The 23,160-nt window shown below is 36.2% G+C and overlaps 1 protein-coding gene across 1 annotated transcript in view; it reads left to right on the plus strand.

The window, feature by feature from the left end:
- The window catches only part of LOC128652337 (acetylserotonin O-methyltransferase-like), a 73,718-nt gene that overhangs the window by 20,470 nt on the left and 30,088 nt on the right, over positions 1 to 23,160 (plus strand). Inside the window, 3 exon segments of the mRNA XM_053705273.1 lie at positions 7,789 to 7,857; positions 11,806 to 11,924; positions 13,218 to 13,358. Of these exon segments, the coding sequence (XP_053561248.1) occupies positions 7,789 to 7,857; positions 11,806 to 11,924; positions 13,218 to 13,358 (329 nt within the window).

A 23,160-nucleotide genomic window follows, 5' to 3' on the forward strand; every position in this document is an offset into this window, starting at 1 on the left:
AGGTAAACAAAAATTCATTTGGGATTCCAGCGCTGAGCAAGCTTTCCAAAATTTAAAGGGAAAGTTTACAACAGCACCTGTATTAAGTTTACCTGATCCTGAACTACCTTACACCTTGGAGGTGGATGCTTCCAATGTTGGAATAGGTGCAATACTCTCACAACCAGGAAAACAAGATGGTCATCTCCATCCTGTCGCCTATTTTTCTCGAAGATTAACTCCTGCAGAGAGTAATTATTCAATAGGCGATAAGGAATTACTAGCAATGAAATCAGCTATGGAACATTGGCGACATCTCTTAGAGGGAACTACAATCCCTTTCCAGGTTTTCACCGACCATAAGAACCTTCAGTATTTGAAGAAAAATAAAACTCTGTCTTCAAGACAGGTACGTTGGGCCTTATTTCTGGATCGCTTTAATTTTTCACTTACTCATATACCAGGTACAAATAATATAAAAGCTGATGCTTTATCTCGTTCATATCAAACAGTAGAAGACTCTCAAATCAACACATTTATTATTCCCCCATCTAAAATCATTGCTGCAGTGGTTTTAGAAACATCTGACATAATTCAGGCACAACATTCAGATTCTGATATTCCACCTATATGTTCTCCAGATTCTGAATCTGGACTATATATGAAGAATGGTCTAATTTATGTTCCACATATCTTAAGAAACCAAATCATTCAACAACATCATGATACACCTTTGGCTGGTCATCCAGGTGTTGAAAAAACAACTGAACTTATCAGTAGAGAATACTGGTGGCCTCAGATGAAAACAACCATACATATATTCTGAACTGTGAAACCTGTGCGAAGAAAAAGAAGGAACATCATAGACCATATGGACTCCTGTCACCCTTACCCATTCCCATAAAACCATGGGATATGATAGCAATTGATTTCATTGTAGAATTACCAATATCTAATGGTCACAACACTATAATGGTTGTAATAGACCATTTAACTAAACTGGCACATTTCATTCCATTAAAAAGACTTCCATCTGCATCAACTACTGCAAAATTCTTCCATAGTCATGTAGTTAAGCTACACGGGTTACCAACATCCATTGTAACCGATCGAGGAAGTCAGTTTACTTCTAAATTTTGGAAATACTTATGTAAAACATTACAAATCTCACTCAGGTTCACGACTGCCTTCCATCCACAGTCCAATGGACAAACGGAACGACTCAATCAAACCCTTGAACAATATCTAAGATGTTTTATTTCATCTCAACAAGATGACTGGTATGATTGGTTACCAAGCGCAGAATTCGCCTATAATAATTCAATCAATGCTTCAACAAAGATTTCTCCTTTTTTCGCAACCTATGGATTTCATCCACGTACTTATCCAAACACATTAACTTGTTCCCATTCACCGTCTGTTTCCAATTATTCTGAATCATTGAAAGATGTAATGGAAACTTTGCAGACTCATTTGGTTACTGCTAAAGAAACACAGAAACGGTATTATGACAAGAAAAGGATGACACCTCCGGTTTATAAACCAAATGATATGGTCTGGTTGTCCACGAAAAATATCAAACTGCCCGTACCAAGTAAAAAGTTAGCTGACCAATTTATCGGTCCATTCCCAATACTTAAGATAATTAATCAGAATGCTGTAACTTTGAAGTTACCACCAACAATGAGGATTCACCCTTCATTCCATGTATCTCTTTTAAAACCTTACTTGGGGTCTACTGTTCCTACTGCGGAACATTCACCATTATCTTTACCTGATCCTGAGGATTATGAGGTTTCAGAGATTCTGGATTCCAGAATTCGTAGAGGGAGACTTGAGTACCTAGTCCATTGGAAGGATTATGGTGATGATGAAAACTCATGGGTTCCATTGCGTGACTTGAATGCACCTGATTTGTTAGCAGACTTTCATCTCGCTTATCCTTTTAAACCAGGTTCTAGGTCTGCTGGAGGGGGCTCCTGAAAGGGGGGATCTGTCAGCATTTGGTTTGACACTACACCTTTAAAACCAGATCTCCTCCCCAAATTCTATCCTACTTAAGTCTCAACCTCCCAGGACTCATTGCTTGATTATTAAAGTGTGTTTAGGTGACTTGCTCTAGTCTCTCTAGACAACATTTCATATGAAGCCAAAGACAACCTGTATTTTCAGTACTTCACTTTTTGAGGAATTAACTTTTCTGCAACCTTTACCTTTAGGGCTATTGCAGCCTTATAACGTATTTGTTATTTTATTTATTGCTGAACTTAAATACCACATATCAGCAAGTTAACAGTAACACCAGCTGTTCTGCCGCATTCAGTCTGTGAACGGACGCACTTGCTTTTTCTGACGTCATCTCCACTCACAGACAATCTCCTGCGCAGCACGCCAGAGTCGGTAACCACGCTGACCAGACTGAACGCTGCTCTCCGGTCTCCCTGCAACATCTCTGGATAACAAGTAAGACTTTCTACCATCCTCTAACGTTAGCCAGAAAGGTATGTGCACCAACGAATACTTATAGCATGCCGGGTAAAAGACTTAAGTAATGCATTACTGAACTTTTGTGCTCTTATCTTTATGCGACGCAATTCATCTCTAATCATTATTTCTTACGCTGTGAAGTATAAAAGGAGATTAACCCTTAATTTAACCATTGCCTAAGGAATACTATCTTTATTATTTTTCTAACGAGACATTCTCAGAGTTTAATAATCTTAACTCAAGTTCATGTTATTCCATTGAATCACCAATTAATAATCTGAATCTTATTCTTATTATTTTTCTCAATCATATGTTTCTCATTTCTTTAACAGTCATTAACATATCTCATATTGAGTCTCTCACAACAATAAAGTTTAAAGTTGTGTTAACTCACACAAATCAATAAATAAAATTGTATTTATACATGACCATAATAACCAAGCCATGGTATTATGGAGATATGAATACAAACATTTACTTAATTATTAGTATATATTTGAACCTAATTATCACATGGACTGACCAAGCATGTCTCCAGACCTAAACCCTATTGAGCATCTGTGGGACATCCTCAAATGGAAGGTGGGGGAGCGCAAGGTCTCTAACATCCACCAGCTCTGTGATGTCATCATGGAGGAGTGGAAGAGGACTCCGGTGGCAACCTGTAAAGCTCTGGTGAACTCCATGCCCAAGAGGGTTAAGGCAGTGCTGGAAAATAATAGTGGCCACCCAAAATATTGACACTTTGGGCCCTATTTGGACATTTCCACTTAGGGGTGTACTCACTTTTGCTGCCAACGGTTTAGACATTAATGGCTGTGTGTTGAGTTATTTTGAGGGGACAGCAAATTTTCACTGTTATACAGGCTGTACACTCACTACTTTACATTGTAGCAAAGTGTCATTTCTTCATTGTTATCACATAAAAAGATATAATAAAGTATTTACAAAAATGTGAGGGGTGTGCTCACTTTTGTGAAATACTGTATACAGATATAAATAAATATTTAAAAATACAAAGAACATTTTCTTCTATGTGGAGAACATTAGAATGTGAACATTTTATATTAAAACTCAGTATATGTGTATCGATGTGTTGACAATGTGAAAAACCAGCTCTCTCTGTACTAAAGTTGACTACTCCGGGGTGCTTCTAAAGTAAATATAAGAAAGATAAGCAGTCCACAGGGAGCACTTGCCGTGTTGCAATAATGCAGTTTATTGTGGAGTTAATGTTATCGAGGTGTAACCCCTGTCTTTAGACTCCTGTGGGAAGAAAAATTCCATCCTCTTCCCACATGAGTCTAAAGACGGGGGTTACACATCGAAAATGTTAAATTGCTTTATTGCAATATGGCGTGTGCTCCCTGTGGACTGCTTATCTTTCATGTATACTGTATATGTGTTCATATGTATAGAAATGTATGTAATAGACAAAATGAGATGGGCTGTATCTCTATACTATAACATTCATTTAATTGCCCACATGCGGTGCAAGTTTTGGCAGGCTTTCTTTAACCTTTATCATCAGAAGACCCCAAGACAATAATTAACAGAGGCTCACCTTCCTCTCACCGGTTAAGGAATTACAGGCGTGTGTATAAATGTGTTGCGGCAACAAACTCGGCCCAACCGAGCCTACTCACGAATCAGCTACCTTGAAGGCTCCTTTGATCCGTTTGGAGTACGTAGTCTACCACCACTGCTAATGCATCCATGCGCCCACATCCAACGATTCCGGATACGTCACTACCAACGTGACAGAGAGATCACATGAGGCCAGGGGTCCAATGGAGGAGCAAGCCGGCTGTCCCTTGATACGAAGGGCCAATAGCGACCACCCTAGGCATGTACCCCATGCGGTTGCAAAGGGGCAATTTATTTGTATCAAGAGGAGCTGTACAGATTAAAAGCAATACAATAAAGAGGCCCAGGAACTCAGTAAAAGATTGCTGGAAAGGGGGTACAAAAAACAGTGGTCAAAAGAGCCAAACTTGAAGTGGCCCAGTTAGACAGGAATACTCTGATTCAGGATAAAATAACATTGGGAAGCAGTCCCTTTGAGGGTGTTAAATTCATCACTAGCTATAGTGCCCAATACGACAAGGTGTGTGACATGGCATGCAAGCACTTTTGTGTTTTAGTAGCGGACGATATATTAGTCCCAACTTTTGAAAAGGGTATTAGATGTGCATACAGAAAGGCTAAAACTATTGCTAATCTAGTAGCACCTTCTCAGGTGATTAAACCTAAGGGATCCAATTCTGCATGGTTGCAACACAAAGGCATGTTCAGGTGTTGTAGAGCAAGATGTAAACCATGTGAACATACGTTAATGGTTGACACCTTTAGGTCAATGGTTACACAGGAGACCTTTCACATACAAAGTTGCCTTAACTTTACTTGCAACTTTGTGATCTATTTGATAACATGCACCTCTTGTTCCCTACAGTATGTAGGGCTCACTACTATACATGTTGGTAAAGCCAAAATACCATTGGTTCATCATTTTGTACAAGTACACGATAAGAAAAGTGAGACTTTTTTCTGGAATATCATTGAGAAAATTTCAGCAATAAACAGGGGTGGAGATAGAACTAAATGCCTTGAGAGGCAATAAATGTGTTGGATTGTTAGGTTAAAAACTAGGGTGCCCTCTGGACTCAATTCAGAGTATGATTTAATTAATTGTTGCAATAAGCATTTCGTTCTATAAGATATCCTCACACTTATCTCTATCCCTTGTGTATTATTGCACTATACTTTATGGGTTCATATGTTTATTTAATCATTCATTATTTGTGATATGCTTGCATTCACACTTTACAGCCAGCTAGTTATGACATAATGAAATGCTAAGCATTCGCTTGAAGGTATGCATTTGTTTGGCTGAGCATAATACAAATTACTTTAGTTTTGTATTATTATTATTTAATTTATTGCATAACATACTTGGTTAATTCATGAATTTGTTAGTTAATTTATCAGTATCTTATGAATAGGTTAATCACATCATAAATTATACAAGTGTAGAACTGCATGAAAAAAAGTTTTTAATTCTGCAGTACAGGGTTAACTGTTTTCTCTGCCTGAGTATTTAATCATTACGAATTGTTTTTCTCCCTAGCAGTACTCGTGGATGTTTATTAACTTATGTATATAGGTACTTAATTGTCCTTATCTTTTAGTATGCAGTTGAGTTTTGTATACACTTTGTATTTTAATATTTTTGTATTTTGGCAATTCTTTCGTTAACCATATTAGTTTTACACATTAATTAGGGGTGTGTTTTTAATTTGTTGCGAGCAGCCAATTAATGGCTTTTTATCAGTATAAGAAGGTGCTGTGTGCCAGATAGATCAGGCTATGACTACGGCTTCCGCCGAAACGCGTAAGCCTATCTGACAAACTACACCCCTTTGCATTTCTCCATGGGCTCTGCAATTTTAAAGATTTGAAAATAAAGCAATTTTTGTTTAAATTGGATTTAATTTTTTTTTTTAAACTGCTGTCTTTTTCTTCTTTATAAATGTATTTATACATACACACACAATAGCCCTTTCCAGTTAAACACATTGTCATATACCATATAACTTTTAACCCTTATAAAAAATTATATTAATGTGAATCATTTTTATCAGATAGTGTAAATATGAATGTAACTATGAGTGTAACACTTTATTTTAATATACTTGGTGCAATTTTTTTTTACCACTTACACTTTACTCTAGGTCTTAACTCTCGCACACGTTAACTTTCAACTTGTAATAGGTACACAAGTTAGCGTGGACACAGTATTGCTTATAGTGGCCTGTGCTATCTTTAGCGAGCCACTTGTCATCTATCCCACTATAGCTCAAAGAAATGAGGTCTCATGTATTAGAAAAAAAGGACTGCAAAGGGTTTTAACATAGAGATACATTATTCAGACAGATCATGTAATTTTAAACAACTTTCCAGTTTACTTTTGTTATCAAATTTGAATCTTTCTTTTGGCATCCTGTGTTAAAGACTAAACCTAGGTGCAGCAATGTACTACTGGGAGCTAGCTGAACTCACCTGATCAGCCATAGACAAGAGGCATATAGGTGCAGCCAGTTAGGTCTTAGTAGCTCTTTGTTATTCCTGAGCCTACAAAGGTAGGATTTTTAATAAAGGATACTTAGGGCCAGATTACAAGCGGAGCGCTATTTAATACTCCCACTAGATCATTAACTGTACTAGAAGTTAGTTTTTAGGGCTTATTGGGTTGCGCTCGTATTATGAGTTGAAAGTAAACTGTTTTCGCTTGGGGGCTAACCCGACGAGTGCAAAAAGCCCAACTTACAATATCGCGTGTGCGTTCACCTATTCCCCCATAGAAGTCAATGGAGCAAAAAAAGTGGGGGAAAAAACACCCAACTCATGAGCAAACCCTACATGAAGATATGAGTATTTTACATTCCAATGTTCTTCACATAGAAGAATATGTTCTATTTATTCATAAATAAATATTTCAACATATATCTGATGGTATTTTAATGCAATTTAGATCTATAACTTTATATATACATGATTATATACAGATATAAATAGGAATATCTATTTAAAAATACTTAAAACATATTCCACTATGTGAAGAACATTGGAATGTGAAATATTTACATTAAATACATAATTAAAACATTTATTAAATATGAATATTGCATAAATATGATTTTACATGTTTTCATCTACTTGACTGCAAAGGGCTATATATGTGTACATATGTGTTTATATGTGTATAGAGATGTATATGTATATCTTTATGTTAAAGCCCTTTGCCTGCCTTTTTTTCCCTAACACCTGAGACCTCATATCTTTGAGCCCTTATGACTTTTTTTGCAATATTGTTTTAAATAATTTTTATTAGATGGTGTTATGAGTGTAACTGTTCTTTGTAATATATTTTTGATGTGTTTTGTGAGGATGCAGTAATTTTTCTAGTGTAAATTGCGATAGCAAACACCTGCGATAAACCCCTTATCCCTCGTGCGTAACTGTTAGCGATCCACTTGTAATCTGGCCCTTAGTGAACAAAAGCAAATTTCATAATAGGAGTAAATTGGAAAGTTGTTTAAAATTGCTTTATCTATCTGAATCATGAAAGTTGAATGTTGACTTTACTGTCCCTTTCACAGATTTACAACTGAACTTACATGAGTTTTTTTTACTCAGCTTGTTAAGTATGTTACTGTTTTGTTATGAAATTTGCGAACTGCAGGTTTACATTTTTTAAAAATGTCAATAATTTATATAATGATGCGACTGTTTTTAATATCTTTCTTGTATACTGTGTTTCAGAGATGGCAAAAACCAGTATGAAAGTGCTTTTGGCATTTCTTCAAAAGATGTGTTTGATTTGATTTACAGGTAATTTTATTATAACAATTTCACATAATTTATATTTAGTGTTCAGGATTGTTTTCTAATGTATGAGGATGCCCCTCCCATTCTAATCCAAGTTGTATATAACATTGCTTTTCTCAGGGTTTTAAAATTCTGAGTAATTCTAATTAATTTGAAAACCCAGCAATAACCCAATGATTGCCTCCCAACAGGATATTTTATGTAAGGTAAGGAAAGCTTGGTGAGTGCTGGGTATGTGTCTTGTGGATGGAGCTGTGAGTGTACTATGGGTAGGGTGACCATATTGCTGCTTTAAAAAGGGACACATATGAAAAATATATATGTCAGGGTTCTTATACAAAACATTTCTTTAAACAGCCCTGACATATGTTTTTTTCATGTGTCCCTTTTTAAAGCGGCAATATGGTCTCCCTAACTATAGGTGAGGTTGTGGGGTTGGCTGTGTCTTGTGGGATCCATGCGATTGGTTCAGTGCTTGGGCTGTCCCTGGTTTAACTCACAAAACTGGGATATTTGCCCTGAAAGGGAAACTATGTGAGTGCTATAAGGGAGGAGCTTCTAAACTGTAAAATGAGGGTAATTTGTGACATGATACTCCTAATATATTGCATTGATAAACTTTCACATCTGCATTACAATCCATCAGCCCTGACCCCTTGAAAACCTATTTTGACTTGTTTTGAGGGGGATATCTTGGCTGCTTGCAAGACTTTTTTTTAAATGCATTTGCATATGCTTAGTCACATGCTAATAAATGCAATCAAATTTGTGGTTAAATAATGCATATTAAATATTGCTCAAACAACACTTTTGAAATCTGAATATTTTACTTAAAAATGATGATTCAAATTTTAATTTATAATTCCAAGAAAATATTTGGATATGTTAAAGGGACATACAAACACCATTTTTTCTTTCATGATTCAAATAGAGCATACAATTTTAAACCACTTTACTTCTTTTACCAAATTTGCTTCATTCTCTTGGTATCCTCTGTTGAAGGAGAAGCAATGCACTCCTGGGAGCTAGCTGTACATGCTGAGTGAGCCAATGACAAGAGGCATATAAGTGCAGCCACCAGTCACCAGCTAGCACTCAATAGCACATTGCTGCTCCATAGCCTACCTAGGGATACTTTTCAACAAAGGATACCAAAGGAACAAAGCAAATTAGATAATATTATTAAAGTGGAAAATTATTCAAAATTGTGTGCTCTATCTGAATCATGAAAGGAAAAAAATATGTTTTATGTCCCTTTAATTATAAAACTTCTCAATATTATATGAATTGAGTGCTCGCTTTTCATGAGATACAGTATATAAATACTATATTGAAACATATTCATTATTAATCATCAATATGCAATAAATTAACAGCTGTTTTTTTTCGTTTCATTTGGTCACATATTTTATCCTTCTGTGAAAGTATGTGAAAATCCTTTAGAATATCCTGCTGCTTATAGATTTATTTTTGCTAGATTGTGCTGCTATATCATTAACCAATTTTAGCGGATTTACTCTTCTAATGGATTGAATGGTTTAAAACTAAAAATTAAGCCAGAAAAATCACCCCAGCTGTCAACAACACTTTTATGTTTTCTAAATTATTTGATTATACTTAAATGTGTTTGCATTGAAATGCTGATGGATTCAAATTGAAGAATGTTGTGTTGCCTCGTAAGTAGCAGAATGAATAAATATAAATTGAAGTACTGTATTTAGATTCTTATCCATTTAAGAAAGCTTACTATTTCTGTCTATCTATCTATCTATCTATCTATCTATCTATCTATCTGTCTGTCTATCTATCTATCTATCTATCTATCTATCATCTAATATACAACAGTGTGCTTTTATGTCCCTTCAAATGACTATTAAATACAGTAGAATTCATAATACAACCAACAAGTGCATAGTAGCACTTTTAAATAAGCAGTAGATTTTTTTCTGGCAAATGTTAAAATGTTTTTTTGGATTTGCCGACCCCCTATATCATGTTACAGCCATCAACTAATCAGACTCCTATATGTATACACTGTGAACTCTTGCATATGATCAATAGTAGCTGGTTCCTCAGAAAGTGTGTATATAAAAATACCGATAATGACACTTAAAAAGTCTCTTAAAACTGCATGCTCTATCCAAAACTTTGACTAGATTGTTCCTTTTTTAAGTTTTCCATTTTGTTGCAGGTTTATATTTGTTATCATTCCTTTTTTACAAGTAGAAAACAAGTCATTATTAAATAAAAAACAAAATAGTGAATAACCAAAAATAACCACTAAAAAGTGATCAAATTACACACAAAAAATAAAGCGTTAATAAAAATAAAAAGTGTGTATATTAATTATCCAACCACCAGTGGATGGTGAAGATAAGCAATTTAATATGTATGCATTCATTTCTCAGTAAATTGTATATTTACAGGATTTTATCAAATAGGAAAGCAGAAAAAAAAACCAACTCTCAATCATGGTGTTAATCTGTAGCAAAATGCTTGTTACGCAAAGGTGGTAGCAATGTATACTCACAATTACCAGAGCTAAAGCCGCTTCAGGGTTTGTGTGTGTTTTATAAAAGACCTCAGTGGCCAAAACAGGATCTCTTCATGCATAAAATGTATTCCATTTCAGACATACAGATTTAAATATATAAAAACGTATAAAAGCAATATGGCATAAAGTAAATCAGGGTCAAAGCTTAGAGAATAGCACAGGTGTAAGCAAAATCATATAATTCAATTGCCAAACACACACCATTTAACAGTGATAACCATTAAGAAGTTTACCATAAACACTACTCCTCTGTGCTGGTTAATGCCGCTCTCTGTGACACCCGCTTTGCACTCTACTCTGATGTATGTTTCACTGTATGGAGATTGATCCTGTCTTTCCTTCATTCCTTTTTATAGCCAGTCTCAAGTTCCTATTGATGGATCCATTAACAATTGTATCAATCCACAGATGAACTTCTAGTAACATATATAAGAAACTGGAATTACAAATAAACAAACAATTCTCATGGAACAGTCAAATAAATAATATGTGTACAGAAAAATAGCAACTCAATTAAAATAGTGGGCATAATAAAAACATTACAAATTAAAATAGCAATAAAATATTATATTAAAAGTCACAATAACATAAAAACTAAGATTCAATCCTAGATCTCCTGCTTACTAGGTTAGCGATTTAGTCTAGTGCCACTAATCAATAGTTAATGTTAGCCCTATCCGTATTTTCATTTACCGTTCAGCAGCTTGGTGGGGTTTTTTATGGAATACTTAGTATCTTTATATTACTTAGAAACTAAAAAAAGAAAGTATAAAAGACTCGTGTTGTGCATGCAGCCTTTACCTCTGACAGAAATAGATAAGAAAATGTATTTACAAATATTTAATTATCTTATTTAATTTGCATGCATATCAGATATAGATTTTTTTCATATTTTCAGACAATATTTTATATTAGTACTTTACAAGTTTAATGTTTTTTTGTTTTTTTTTAAAGAAAAAGGTGAAGCAGATGAGTTAGGTATTCACATTATTCAAGTCTAGGTCATCTATTTCTTTCTTGTAGCTTGTTATCTATAACTGGTAATCTATATATAGAAATCATATATTATGGCCAACTAAACAGCCTGTTAACACTAATGACAAAAGCATATTTTAATGTAATGCCCAGGTGCTGTATTAAATAAATGGAGCAGCTATGGCAATATTAATTGAGATGATTCTTTGACTTAATTTTTATCTTTTTTCCCTCAGAATTCATATAAAGTATTGGTACCTTCTGTGAACTAATTTAGCAGAATTAATTTAAAATTATGTAACCAAACTTATTGATTTTGTTAAATTGCTTACAAACTAGTTGGCATGTGCAAGCATATTTGATTCAGTAAAATGGGATACTACCTACATCTAAAAAAATGACCTATGTGTTGACTATTTTAGGTCAGAGGATGAGATGTTATCCTTCATGCATCATATGGATTCAATATGGAACATATGTGGAAAGGATGTTATTACAGCTTTTGACCTCTCTAGTTTTAGCAAGGTGTATGATCTTGGAGGTAATGCATTTTGAGTAATATCTATATGTGTTTATCATGATGTGGTGTATGTACCCATGGGAAATATGTAATCAATGAATCAGTTTAGTATTTATAAACAAAACTTGCCCCATTTAAGTAGCAACAATTTATCCAGCAGTGCAAATGGTATTTGTATACATAAAAAATAGAATAACTATATAACTTATTTAAGTTTTACACTTTGTTAGGCTAAGGATATGATATTTTATATTGCCTTTAAATTATTAATACAATAATTAGCTTAAATAAGCTTGATATGCTATAATGTAACGCTTTAGTGCCTCCTTCAATGATCTTTTTCTGGGAAATGGAAGGTTGTTGGCTTACAACCTTTACAAACCTTGTATATTCAATATATAATTTTACAGTATAAACAACATATTATCTAAGATGAACCTTAATACTTTAAAAATAATAATTAAAAGAACACGTTTTATCAGTGACTGCTTATTTTATTTTAAAACATCTATAACATATAGAAGATTAAGCAATTACTATTATTTTTCTTTTCTTTTTCTTTTGGACAACACCTAAAAGCAGAACGATCTCCAGAAAGATATAGATTTAGACAATTCCCCTATTTATGAAGCCATCACCTGTCTATACACTATTTTGTTGTAAGTTTGTATCAAAGTAGGCACATGAACTATATTACAAATTTATCAATGTGCCATCCCTATTGAATAGTTCTTAGTAAAATACGGACTTGTACACCACTCAAAACACCTATGTTTAAAATTATCATTTATGTTTATGTTTGTTATAGAAACCATTTCCTGATTATCTTATTACATTCAGTACTTATGAGGTTACAACTGCTGGGATGGAAACAATTGGGGTCAAAAACCTGGAAGGGTAAATAATAGGTGAAATACCATGGTTTCATATAAAGACAGCACACGTATCCCCCCCAACTTTACATTTATTGATTGTGTCAACCCTTTTGAAAAGGAAACAGTCACTTCTTGTCCCCTTGAAATACTGAAAAAGTATTTAAGATTGGCATAGATATTCTTTCTAAGACGTGTATTTAATGCACTTACAGACAACAGAAAGACATTATTCTACAGTTTTGGCACTAACTTGTGCCCTTTAATACACTCTTCTGTCTACTTGTGTACATTCTGATAGGGTGATATATTAAGTATATACTAAAATGTATCTACAATGGGCATAGGATTGCAAAATTATGTTTATATTGATATTTTTAAGATAAACAAAATAGTTTTACTGAACTATTGTTTAAAAACTAAAACCTGCTTCACCTTTTAGGATGTTCTGGAGCCTTAGCCAAACATTATGTTGGCCTCTACCCTGGATCTACAGTCACCATTCTTGATCTGCCAAAGGTAGTGCAAACTGCAAGGAAACACTTTATAACTGAGAAAGATGATCACATTTATTTCCATGAAGGTATGTAGCTTGGGTTGCTAGTTTTCATAGTATTTTACTAGACAGGCAAATATTTTTCACTCAGCTATCCTGTAAAATATCTATATAAAAAAATTGGAGATTTAATTGATTGAATCTGAGGTCTTATGAGGGTGGTGACAGAGGCTGCAGGGCCATGCTTAAGTTCTGAGGTCTAATGTGGGTATATAACTTACAATGCAGATAATGGAACTTATCTCAGGCTGTTTGTCCAGGAGTACAACAGGAGTAAAATTATCAACTTTATACATAGTATAATGATAAATCCTTTACAAGTATATATAACCAGACAGAGCCTAAAATTACCACCAGGCAGTAGCGGCTGGTGAATTTTGGGAATGGTGGGGCGCTAGATCCCACCCTTGAAGTAAAGCCCCGCCCCCAAATGGGAAACTGTATATGTGATAGATATGTTTTTATCTAAAAAATATATATGCTTCTAGTTTATTTCAGAAGACTTAAAGTGGATGAAATTTGAAAATAATTTGAATAATAATAATAATTAGTATTACTGTGAATATTTAGATTATGTTTTTATAACATAATTACTGTTGATGCTGCTTTTATATATTTTCATCACAGGATGAGCTGCTCAGCTCATATATGAAAGATATGTGAATGATTTCAGCATTTTATGGTCACTTGTAGCTGGTAATTTTGTTGCCCCAGACTTTCCTGGCTTGTGTGCTTTTACTGTTGCCCTAGCAAGGCTTTAGTTCTGTTGTATTATACCTTTGGGATCAATGATTTAGTGTCCAGTAAAGTGAGACTGATGGAAAGAGAGGAGAAAAAAAACAAACAAATGAAGAAGCAGATGGGACTAAAAGATTAGCTGGAGAAAGGGATTATTTAAAACACAATTAGGTAATTTAGGGTTGCACATTTTGTCACCACAAGGCTTCAATTTCTGTGTGAGTGACAGCAGATTCAAACCAACAGAGTTGTCACACTGTCTGCTCTCTGTCTCCCTGCTGCATTCATCATGCTGCCCGGATCAGCTCTGCTCTAACCTCCCCCTTCGAAGCTTACTTGAGACGAAGCAAGCTATAAAGGTGGAGGGCAGAGCAAAGCTGAACCGGTCAGCAAGATGCATGTTGCAGAGAGAGCACATGGTGAGGAGAGGGACTGTCCAATTGAAGCAGGAAGGAAAGCATTCATCTTGCAGCTTGCCACGGGGGAATGAGTTTTTATGCAACATTGGTTCAGCTCTGCTCCTCCTCCCTCCCCCTTCACCCTTTGAGCAATAATCTGGCATTGACTAAAATTAATGGAACACGCACCTCAGCTTAATATGCTTATATAAATATACTAGTTATATATAACTAGAAGTAGCAGGGAAGGGGTTACCGCAGCACAAACAGAGTAGCCGGCAGCTGCAGACCTCAATTGATTTATGAGCCCCCTTAGTGTACAGCAACTTCAAGCAAAACGCTTACATTGCAAGACGTGTTGAAAATAGAGCTGGAGGGAGAATGAATGTTCCTACGTGCTTGCTATCATATTCAGTCACCTGACCCCTACAGCTATCCAATAAGAAATTAGCCCTCTGTTTTTGTTTTTTTAATTCCGACTCTGCTTAGACGCCCGTATGTAAACTGAATTAGTCATGTGACAATTGTCCAATAGGGACAGACTAAGCTTGCGTGAAGTGCTCTGAATCAGGACAGATGTTAAAAACGCCCTAGATCAGAGCTTTCCAAACTTTTCATGTTGGTGACACACTTTTTAGACCTAAATCATTTTGCGACACAGTAATTCAGTTGTACTAGCAAACAGGAGGTTAAACTAACTTGCTTTAAGAGATACGGACACAAACATTAATTATATAATAACGAAATGTATTTACAAGTAACAGTAAGTAACTATGTGCAAGAATTAAAAAAAAGCTTAATACCACCAATAGCTACTTACTATTTTAATGGGATGTATGAGGTTGATGGGATGAACACAATTTCTGAATAATTGGTGGAATATTAGCTAAAGACACTCGCATTTCATCATCAAGCATTTTTAAGCTTCCACTTCCTATCCATATATCAAGAGCAGGAGCAGCAATGCACTACTGGGAGCTAGCTGCAAAGAAAAAAAACAACCTTTGACTTCAGCTCAGCGTTTAAGATGCCACCCTTAGAGCTCTGCGAGTCTGACTGGCTAGTGCCCGCACTGCAAACACACTGCTGTACCACTCACTGACTACACATGCAGTCACGAGCCGATTGAGGAGACTACACGTTCAGTCAGGAGCCAATGTGCCGCTAAAGCCGTCAATGGGAATAGTTTCAGTTCCCGCTGAGCTGTGCCAATAGGTTAAGATGATCTGTGACCCACTAGGTATCAATCACGTGTCAACCATGTTATATGCGTAGCAGGCAGGCGGAAAGTTGGAAACCAAAAAAATGTTAAATTCCAAACAATTTGTGTTGAAGCAGGGACACACCTACACACTGCTGCCGACACACTAGTGTGTCACGACACACAGTTTGGAAAGCACTGCCCTAGATTCTGTTGTCATTTTAATTTTTCTTTTATTAGGAGCTTTTAAAATTCCCTTACCCAACTCCTGAAAAAAAATATTATCCTGTTTTTCCCACTTTACAGTTTTATTTATTTAAAATTAATTACATTTTATTTTGATTTTTTTGCCCAAAATTTTTAGAGGGGGGCGCTGCCCTTGCCATCCCAATGTAGGAGCCTCCACTGCCACCAGGATGTGATCTAATGCTGATTAAAGTATTAAAGGGACATTTTTAAACACTATCTACATTTCATGCACCTTCCTCTTATTATGGGTGCTGCCATTTAGAAGTTAGAATTCATTGCCGGTAACGAAAGGAGAGTTGCTGCACATGTGTAAATACATAAGCACAATAATTAAATGAAAGCTAGATTTCAATATAGCGTCACCCATGACTAGAGAGAGGTGGGGAATAACCATAATACTATGCTAATATAATGTATTTAGGGCTAGATTACAAGTGGTGTGCTATTAAGCGCTCTCACTCAAACGTTAACTTAGCTAGAAGTTGACTTTTTGCGCACATCGTGTTGCATTCATATTACAAGTTGAAAGTAAAAAGTTTCGGTGCAAGCTAAACCCGACTAGCTGTATCTTCCAGACTTTGCAATATCGTGACCGCATTAACGTTCTCTCTCCAAAGAAGTCAGTGGAGATCTCAGCCAAATAAAACCTTGAGCACCAACCCGACAGGCGTTATGACTATTTCACATTCCAGTGTTCTTCACTTACAAAACAGTGTTATTTTTATTGTATTTATATATATATATATATATATATATATATATATATATATATATATATATATTAACCTTTAAAAAAAAAGAGAATAATGAAAGAGGTATGATTAAACCTTTTTCCTAAAGTAAGGGAAATCAGTACTCTTTTAGTATTAAACAATAAGTATTTTTATTGTTCATATACGTGCACCTCCCAGACACAAATGAATTCCCATGTGAAATTGGAACCAAATATATCTATACCTCTAAGTACATCTATGTGCTTATTGAAACCATTTACTTAAACACCATTTAAGTGCAATACTAAACATGTCCCTTTAAGACCTTATAGCATATTTAGATAGGTACATATTGCCCATTGCTGATACCAGATTATTAATCACAGTTCTTAAGCAAGCTTAGTTCATTATCCAAAAAGATAACATATAAAAAGTATTTTGGGATTGTCCATTTTGTGTGTTTTAACAAACCATAGCAGCTATATTCAAACTGTATTGAGCCAATTCCACAGCTCCCTTAAATGCTTTATCATTAATGAGAGTTGTTTAAACACACTCTAGCATGTTGCTTCCAATGGGCTGATACAGACTTTGCTTGTAGGTTTACAGACTACAGCCAGTGACCGCAGTTTACAACTGCTCTTAAGGTCAAGCTGCACCTGCTAACCTTTCTCCTCTTACCGGATCTGTAGAAATTGTTAGCAGTTACTCAGATCATCAGTAGCTTAGATCTCCAAACAGCTCTGCTCTCATAATAAACAATCCCCCTGCTTCTCACACATGCAGGTCTTTCCAGCGTGCTCTTAGGTCTGATGTCACCGCCCTCTGCTCACTGCAACCAGGCATAGTGTTTCCAAGCAGGCATGCAAATGCAGTCACTTGGTTCTGAAAGACATATGTACATACCCCACTTCTCATCATATCAATATAAATCAATACATAATAGTAATTTAACCTTACTTCTTACAGTTACATGCAAATAGGTTTTTAGTTTACATCTATTTTAGAAATAGATTTTTAACATAGACATTTTTTTCTCTAAATCATTACACAAAGCTGGCGAAGTCCACTTTATCATTCAGGCCCAGTGGGCGTCTTGTTCTTAACCTATAAATCCACCTTGCCTCTTTTTGTATCAAGAATGATATTCTCTAATCACTCTGATTAGAGCAAGGAATACAAGCAGAGATGACCTGCTGTATAATGAACAGGTAAAAGAAGAACAGCATACAATAAGGTTTATCACTACATACAATAATAAATGGAAAGATCTGAGAGGCATACTAAAAATGAATTGGCACATATTGCAGTTAGATGAAAAAGTTGGGAAGATAGTGGGAGAATATCCTCTATTAACAGCAAGAAAAGCCCCTAGTCTAAAAGATTGGCTTGTAAGAAGCAGGTTCATGAGAAGCCCCTCAATGTCAGATTAGCTTAGAAAAGACAGAGGAGTCAAAGGAAGCCACCCCTGTGGTAAATGTGTGCACTGTCCCTTTATGGAAAGGAGTAAAACATTCCAGGGTAATGGGCACAGAGTTTTTGATATAAGATTCTTTATGAATTGTGATTCAACAGAGGTGATCTATTTGTTACACTGCTCCTGTCCCAGGTTCTATATTGGAACAACAAAAAGGCTTCTGAAGGACAGAATACAGGAACATTGAGATGGTGTAACAAATAAAAGGGATACAAATGTTGCAAAACACTTTGCCTCTTTTCATAACAGTGAAACAACAAGCCTAAAGTTTGTGGCTATTTATAAAGGTGATCCCCATGGTAGGGGAGGTAATGTTGATAAAATTCTGTTACAAAAAGAGGCAAGGTGGATTTATAGGTTAAAGGGACAGTCTACCCAAAAACCTTCTCCCCTTTAAATTATTCCCAATGATCCTTTTTACCTGCTAGAGTGTATTAAATTGGTTGCAAGTAGCTCCTTTACTCATATTTCAGCATTTGAAATAGCTGATTTAGCTTGTGGTTTCCCAACCTATACTGAAAGTTTTGATACTGGCGTATACGCTATTGACAAGCCTAAATAAACATAGCCAGCAGAAGAGATTACACCCTCAGTGGGGGGCATGATAGTTAAGTAATAAAATGATAATTTTCCATTGTTCTCTCTATGTATTAAGCTTTGGTGTTCCAGACAAATATAAGATAAGGAAGCAAGTATGTGTACATAAAGTGATAACATAATGAGATCTGATATTACCTGAAGCTCAACCCATTGTAATAGGCTGTGGTTTCAAAGCACAAAACCAGCTACTTCAGATACACAAATAAACCCGAAAATGCAATTTCTCAAATATTTTATACTCTGCAGTTGGTATAACAAGTCATTTAAAATACATTTATGGAAAAACAATTTTACAGTGTACTGTCCCTTTAAGAACAAGACGCCCACTGGGCCTGAAAGATAAAATGGCCTTTGCCAGCTTTGTGTAATGATTTAGAGAAAAAATGTCTATGTTAAAAATCGATTTCTAAAATAGATGTAAACTAAAAACCTATTTGCATATAACTGTAAGAAGTTAGGTTAAATTACTATTAGTGTATTGATTTATATTGATATGATGAGAAGTGGGGTATGTACATATGCCTTTCAGAACCAAGTAGGATTAGGCTAATAATTGCTACTTAATGTTTAAATGTGTAAATATATCTGGCTAGATTACGAGTTTTGTCGGTAAAAACTTGCGGGGCTAACGCTCCTTTTATTTCCAGCGCTTACTTTAACCCCTTAATGACCAAGGACGTGCAGGGTACGTCCTCCAAAAAAATGTCCTTAACGACCAAGGACGTACCCTGCACGTCTTTGGTCTTTGAAAGCAGTGGAAGCGATCCTGATTGCTTCCAGCTGCTTTCATGTTATTGCAGTGATGCCTCGATATAGAGGCATCCTGCAATAACTTATTTAAGCAGTCCGATGCAGAGAGAGCCACTCTGTGGCCCTCTCTGCATCGGCTATTGATGGCTATGATCGTTGGTGGGTGGGAGCGTGTCCAGGGAGGCGAGTGGGTGGCCATCAGTAGAGGAGGGGGGCGGGATCGCGTGCGCGCGCGTGCACGGGAGCGTGCGCGCGCGTGCACGTGTGAAACGCCATAAGTTAGCATTTTTAGTTGAAGAGGCACAAGGTGGGACTCAGTGGGAGAGAGGGTGGGAATAAAAAATATTAATGATCTGGGAGAGGGTGGGGGGTTGGGTGTTAAGGGGGGGCAGCTACACTACAGAAAAACTCAAAATAAACATTTGATTTAAAACTGGGTACTGGCAGACAGCTGCCAGTACCCAATATGGTGCACAATAAGGCAGATGAGGGGGGTAGAGAGCTGTTTGGGGGGGGGATCAGAGTGGTTGGGGCTTAGGGGGGGGTCCTACACAGCAGAATTATTTTTTTTTTAAACAAAACAAAACAAAACTTTTATTTTAGTACTGGCAGACTTTCTGCCAGTACTTAAGATGGCGGGGACAATTGTGGGGTGGGGGAGGGAAGACAGCTGTTTGGGAGGGATCAGGGGGTGTGATGTGTCAGGTGGGAGGCTGATCTCTACACTAAAGCTAAAATTAACCCTGCAAGCTCCCTATAAGCTACCTAATTAACCCCTTCACTGCTAGCCATAATACACGTGTGATGCGCAGCAGCATTTAGCGGCCTTCTAATTACCAAAAAGCAACGCCAAAGTCATATATGTCTGCTATTTCTGATTAAAGGGGATCCTAGAGAAGCATTTACAACCATGTGTGCCATAATTGCACAAGCTGTTAGTAAATAATTTCAGTGAGAAACATAAAATTGTGAAAAATATTTGCGTTTTTTTCAATTTGATCGCATTTGGCGGTGAAATGGTGGCATGAAATATACCAAAATGTGCCTAGATCAATACTTGGGGTTGTCTACTGCACTACACTAAAGCTAAAATTAACCCTGCAAGCTCCCTACATGCTCCCTAATTAACCCCTTCACTGCTGGGCATAATTCACGTGTGGTGCACAGTGGCATTTGGCAGCCATCTAATTACCAAAAAGCAACGCCAAAGCCATATATGTCTGCTATTTCTGAACAAAGGGGATCCCAGAGAAGCATTTACAACCATTTATGCCATAATTGCACAAGTTGTTTGTAAATAATTTCAGTAAGAAACCTAAAATTTGTGAAAAAGTGAACGATTTTTTTTATTTGATGGCATTTGGCGGTGAAATGGTGGCATGAAATATACCAAAATGGGCCTAGATCAATACTTTGGGATGTCTTCTAAAAAAAAATATATACATGTCAAGGGATATTCAGGGATTCCTGAAAGATATCAGTGTCCCAATGTAACTAGCGCTAATTTTGAAAAAAAGTGGTTTGGAAATAGCAAAGTGCTACTTGTATTTATGGCCCTATAACTTGCAAAAAAAGCAAAGAACATGTAAACATTGGGTATTTCTAAACTCAGAACAAAATTTAGAAACTATTTAGCATGGGAGTTTTTTGGTGGTTGTAGATATGTAACAGATTTTGGGGATCAATGTTAGAAAAAGTGTGTTTTTTCCATTTTTTTCCTCATATTTTATAATTTTTTTTATAGTAAATTATAAGATATGATGAAAATAATGGTATCTTTAGAAAGTCCATTTAATGGCGAGAAAAACGATATATAATATGTGTGGGTACAGTAAATGAGTAAGAGGAAAATTACAGCTAAACACAAACACCGCAAAAATGTAAAAATAGCCTTGGTCCCAAACGGACAGAAAATGGAAAAGTGCTGTGGTCATTAAGGGGTTAAACAACACTGGTATTACAAGTTTTCTGAATGGCTGCGTTAGCCTCAGAAAAGTGAGCGTTGAGCAAAATTTGGCTCCACTTCTACCTGTAATACCAGCGTTGCCTACGGTAGCGATAAGCTGGCAAAACGTGCTCGTGCATGATTTCCCCATAGGATACAATGGGGCTGAGCTGGCTGAAAAAAAACCTAACACCTGCAAAAAAGTAGCGTTCAGCTCCTAACGCAGCCCCATTGTTTCCTATGGGGAAACACTTCTAAGTCTACACCTAACACCCTAACATGAACCCCGAGTCTAAACACCCCTAACCTTACACTTATTAACCTCTAATATGCCGCCCCCAACATCGTCGCCACCTGCATTATACTATTAACCCCTAATCTGCCGCTCCGGACACCGCCGCAACCTACATTATACCCATGGACCCCTAATCTGCTGCCCCTAACATTGCCGACACCTATATTATATTTATTAACCCCTAATCTTCCGCCCCCAACGTCGCCGCCATCTACCTACACTTATTAACCCCTAATCTGCCACTATAATAAATGTATTAACCCCTAAACCGCCGCACTCCCGCCTCACAAACACTATAATAAATTGTATTAACCCCTAATCTGCCGTCCCTAACATTGCCGCCACCTACCTACATTTATTAACCCCTAATCTGCCGCGCCCAACGTCGCCGCTACTATATTAAAGTTATTAACCCTTAAACCTAAGTCTAACCCTAACACCCCCCTAACTTAAATATAATTGAAAGAAATATAAATAAAATTACTATAATTAAATAAATTAATCCTATTTAAAACTAAATACTTACCTATAAAATAAACCATAAGATAGCTACAATATAACTAATAGTTACATTGTAGCTATTTTAGGATTTATATTTATTTTACAGGCAACTTTGTATTTATTTTAACTAGGTAAAATAGCTATTAAATAGTTAATAACTATTTAATAGCTACCTAGTTAAAATAATTACAAAATTACCTGTAAAATAAATCCTAACCTGTTACAAATATACCTAACACTACACTATCAATAAATTAATTAAATAAATGAACTACAATTATCTAAACTAAAATACAATTAAATAAACTAAACTATAGTACAAACCCCCCCACTAAATTACAAAAATAAAAAATATTACAAGATTTTTAATCTAATTATACCTAATCTAAGCCCCCTAATAAAATAAAAAAGCCTCCCAAAATAATAAAATTCCCTACCCTATACTAAATTACAAAAGTAATCAGCTCTTTTACCAGCCCTTAAAAGGGCTTTTTGCGGGGCATTGCCCCAAAGTAATCAGCTCTTTTACCTGTAAAAAAAAATACAAGACCCCCCCAACATTAAAACCCACCACCCACATACCCCTACTTTAAAACCCACCCGATCCCCCCCTTAAAAAAAAACTAACACTAACCCCCTGAAGATCACCCTAACTTGAGCTGTGTTCACCCAGCCGGGCCGAATTCTTCATCCAATCCGGGCGATGTGGTCCTCCATCCGGCAGAAGTCTTCATCCATCCGCGGCTCCATCTTCAAGACCTCCGACGCGGAACATCCTCCTCGGCCGAAGGACTAACAACAAATGAAGGTTCCTTTAAATGACGTCATCCAAGATGGCCTCCCTCGAATTCCGATTGGTTGATTTAATCAATTGGCTGATTGGATCAGCCAATAGAATTGACCTCGCATTCTATTGGCTGATCCAAACAGCCAATCGGATTGAGCTTCAATCCAATTGGCTG

The sequence above is a fragment of the Bombina bombina genome, chromosome 3 (assembly GCF_027579735.1).
Source record: "Bombina bombina isolate aBomBom1 chromosome 3, aBomBom1.pri, whole genome shotgun sequence".
In the NCBI taxonomy this organism is placed as follows: domain Eukaryota; kingdom Metazoa; phylum Chordata; class Amphibia; order Anura; family Bombinatoridae; genus Bombina; species Bombina bombina.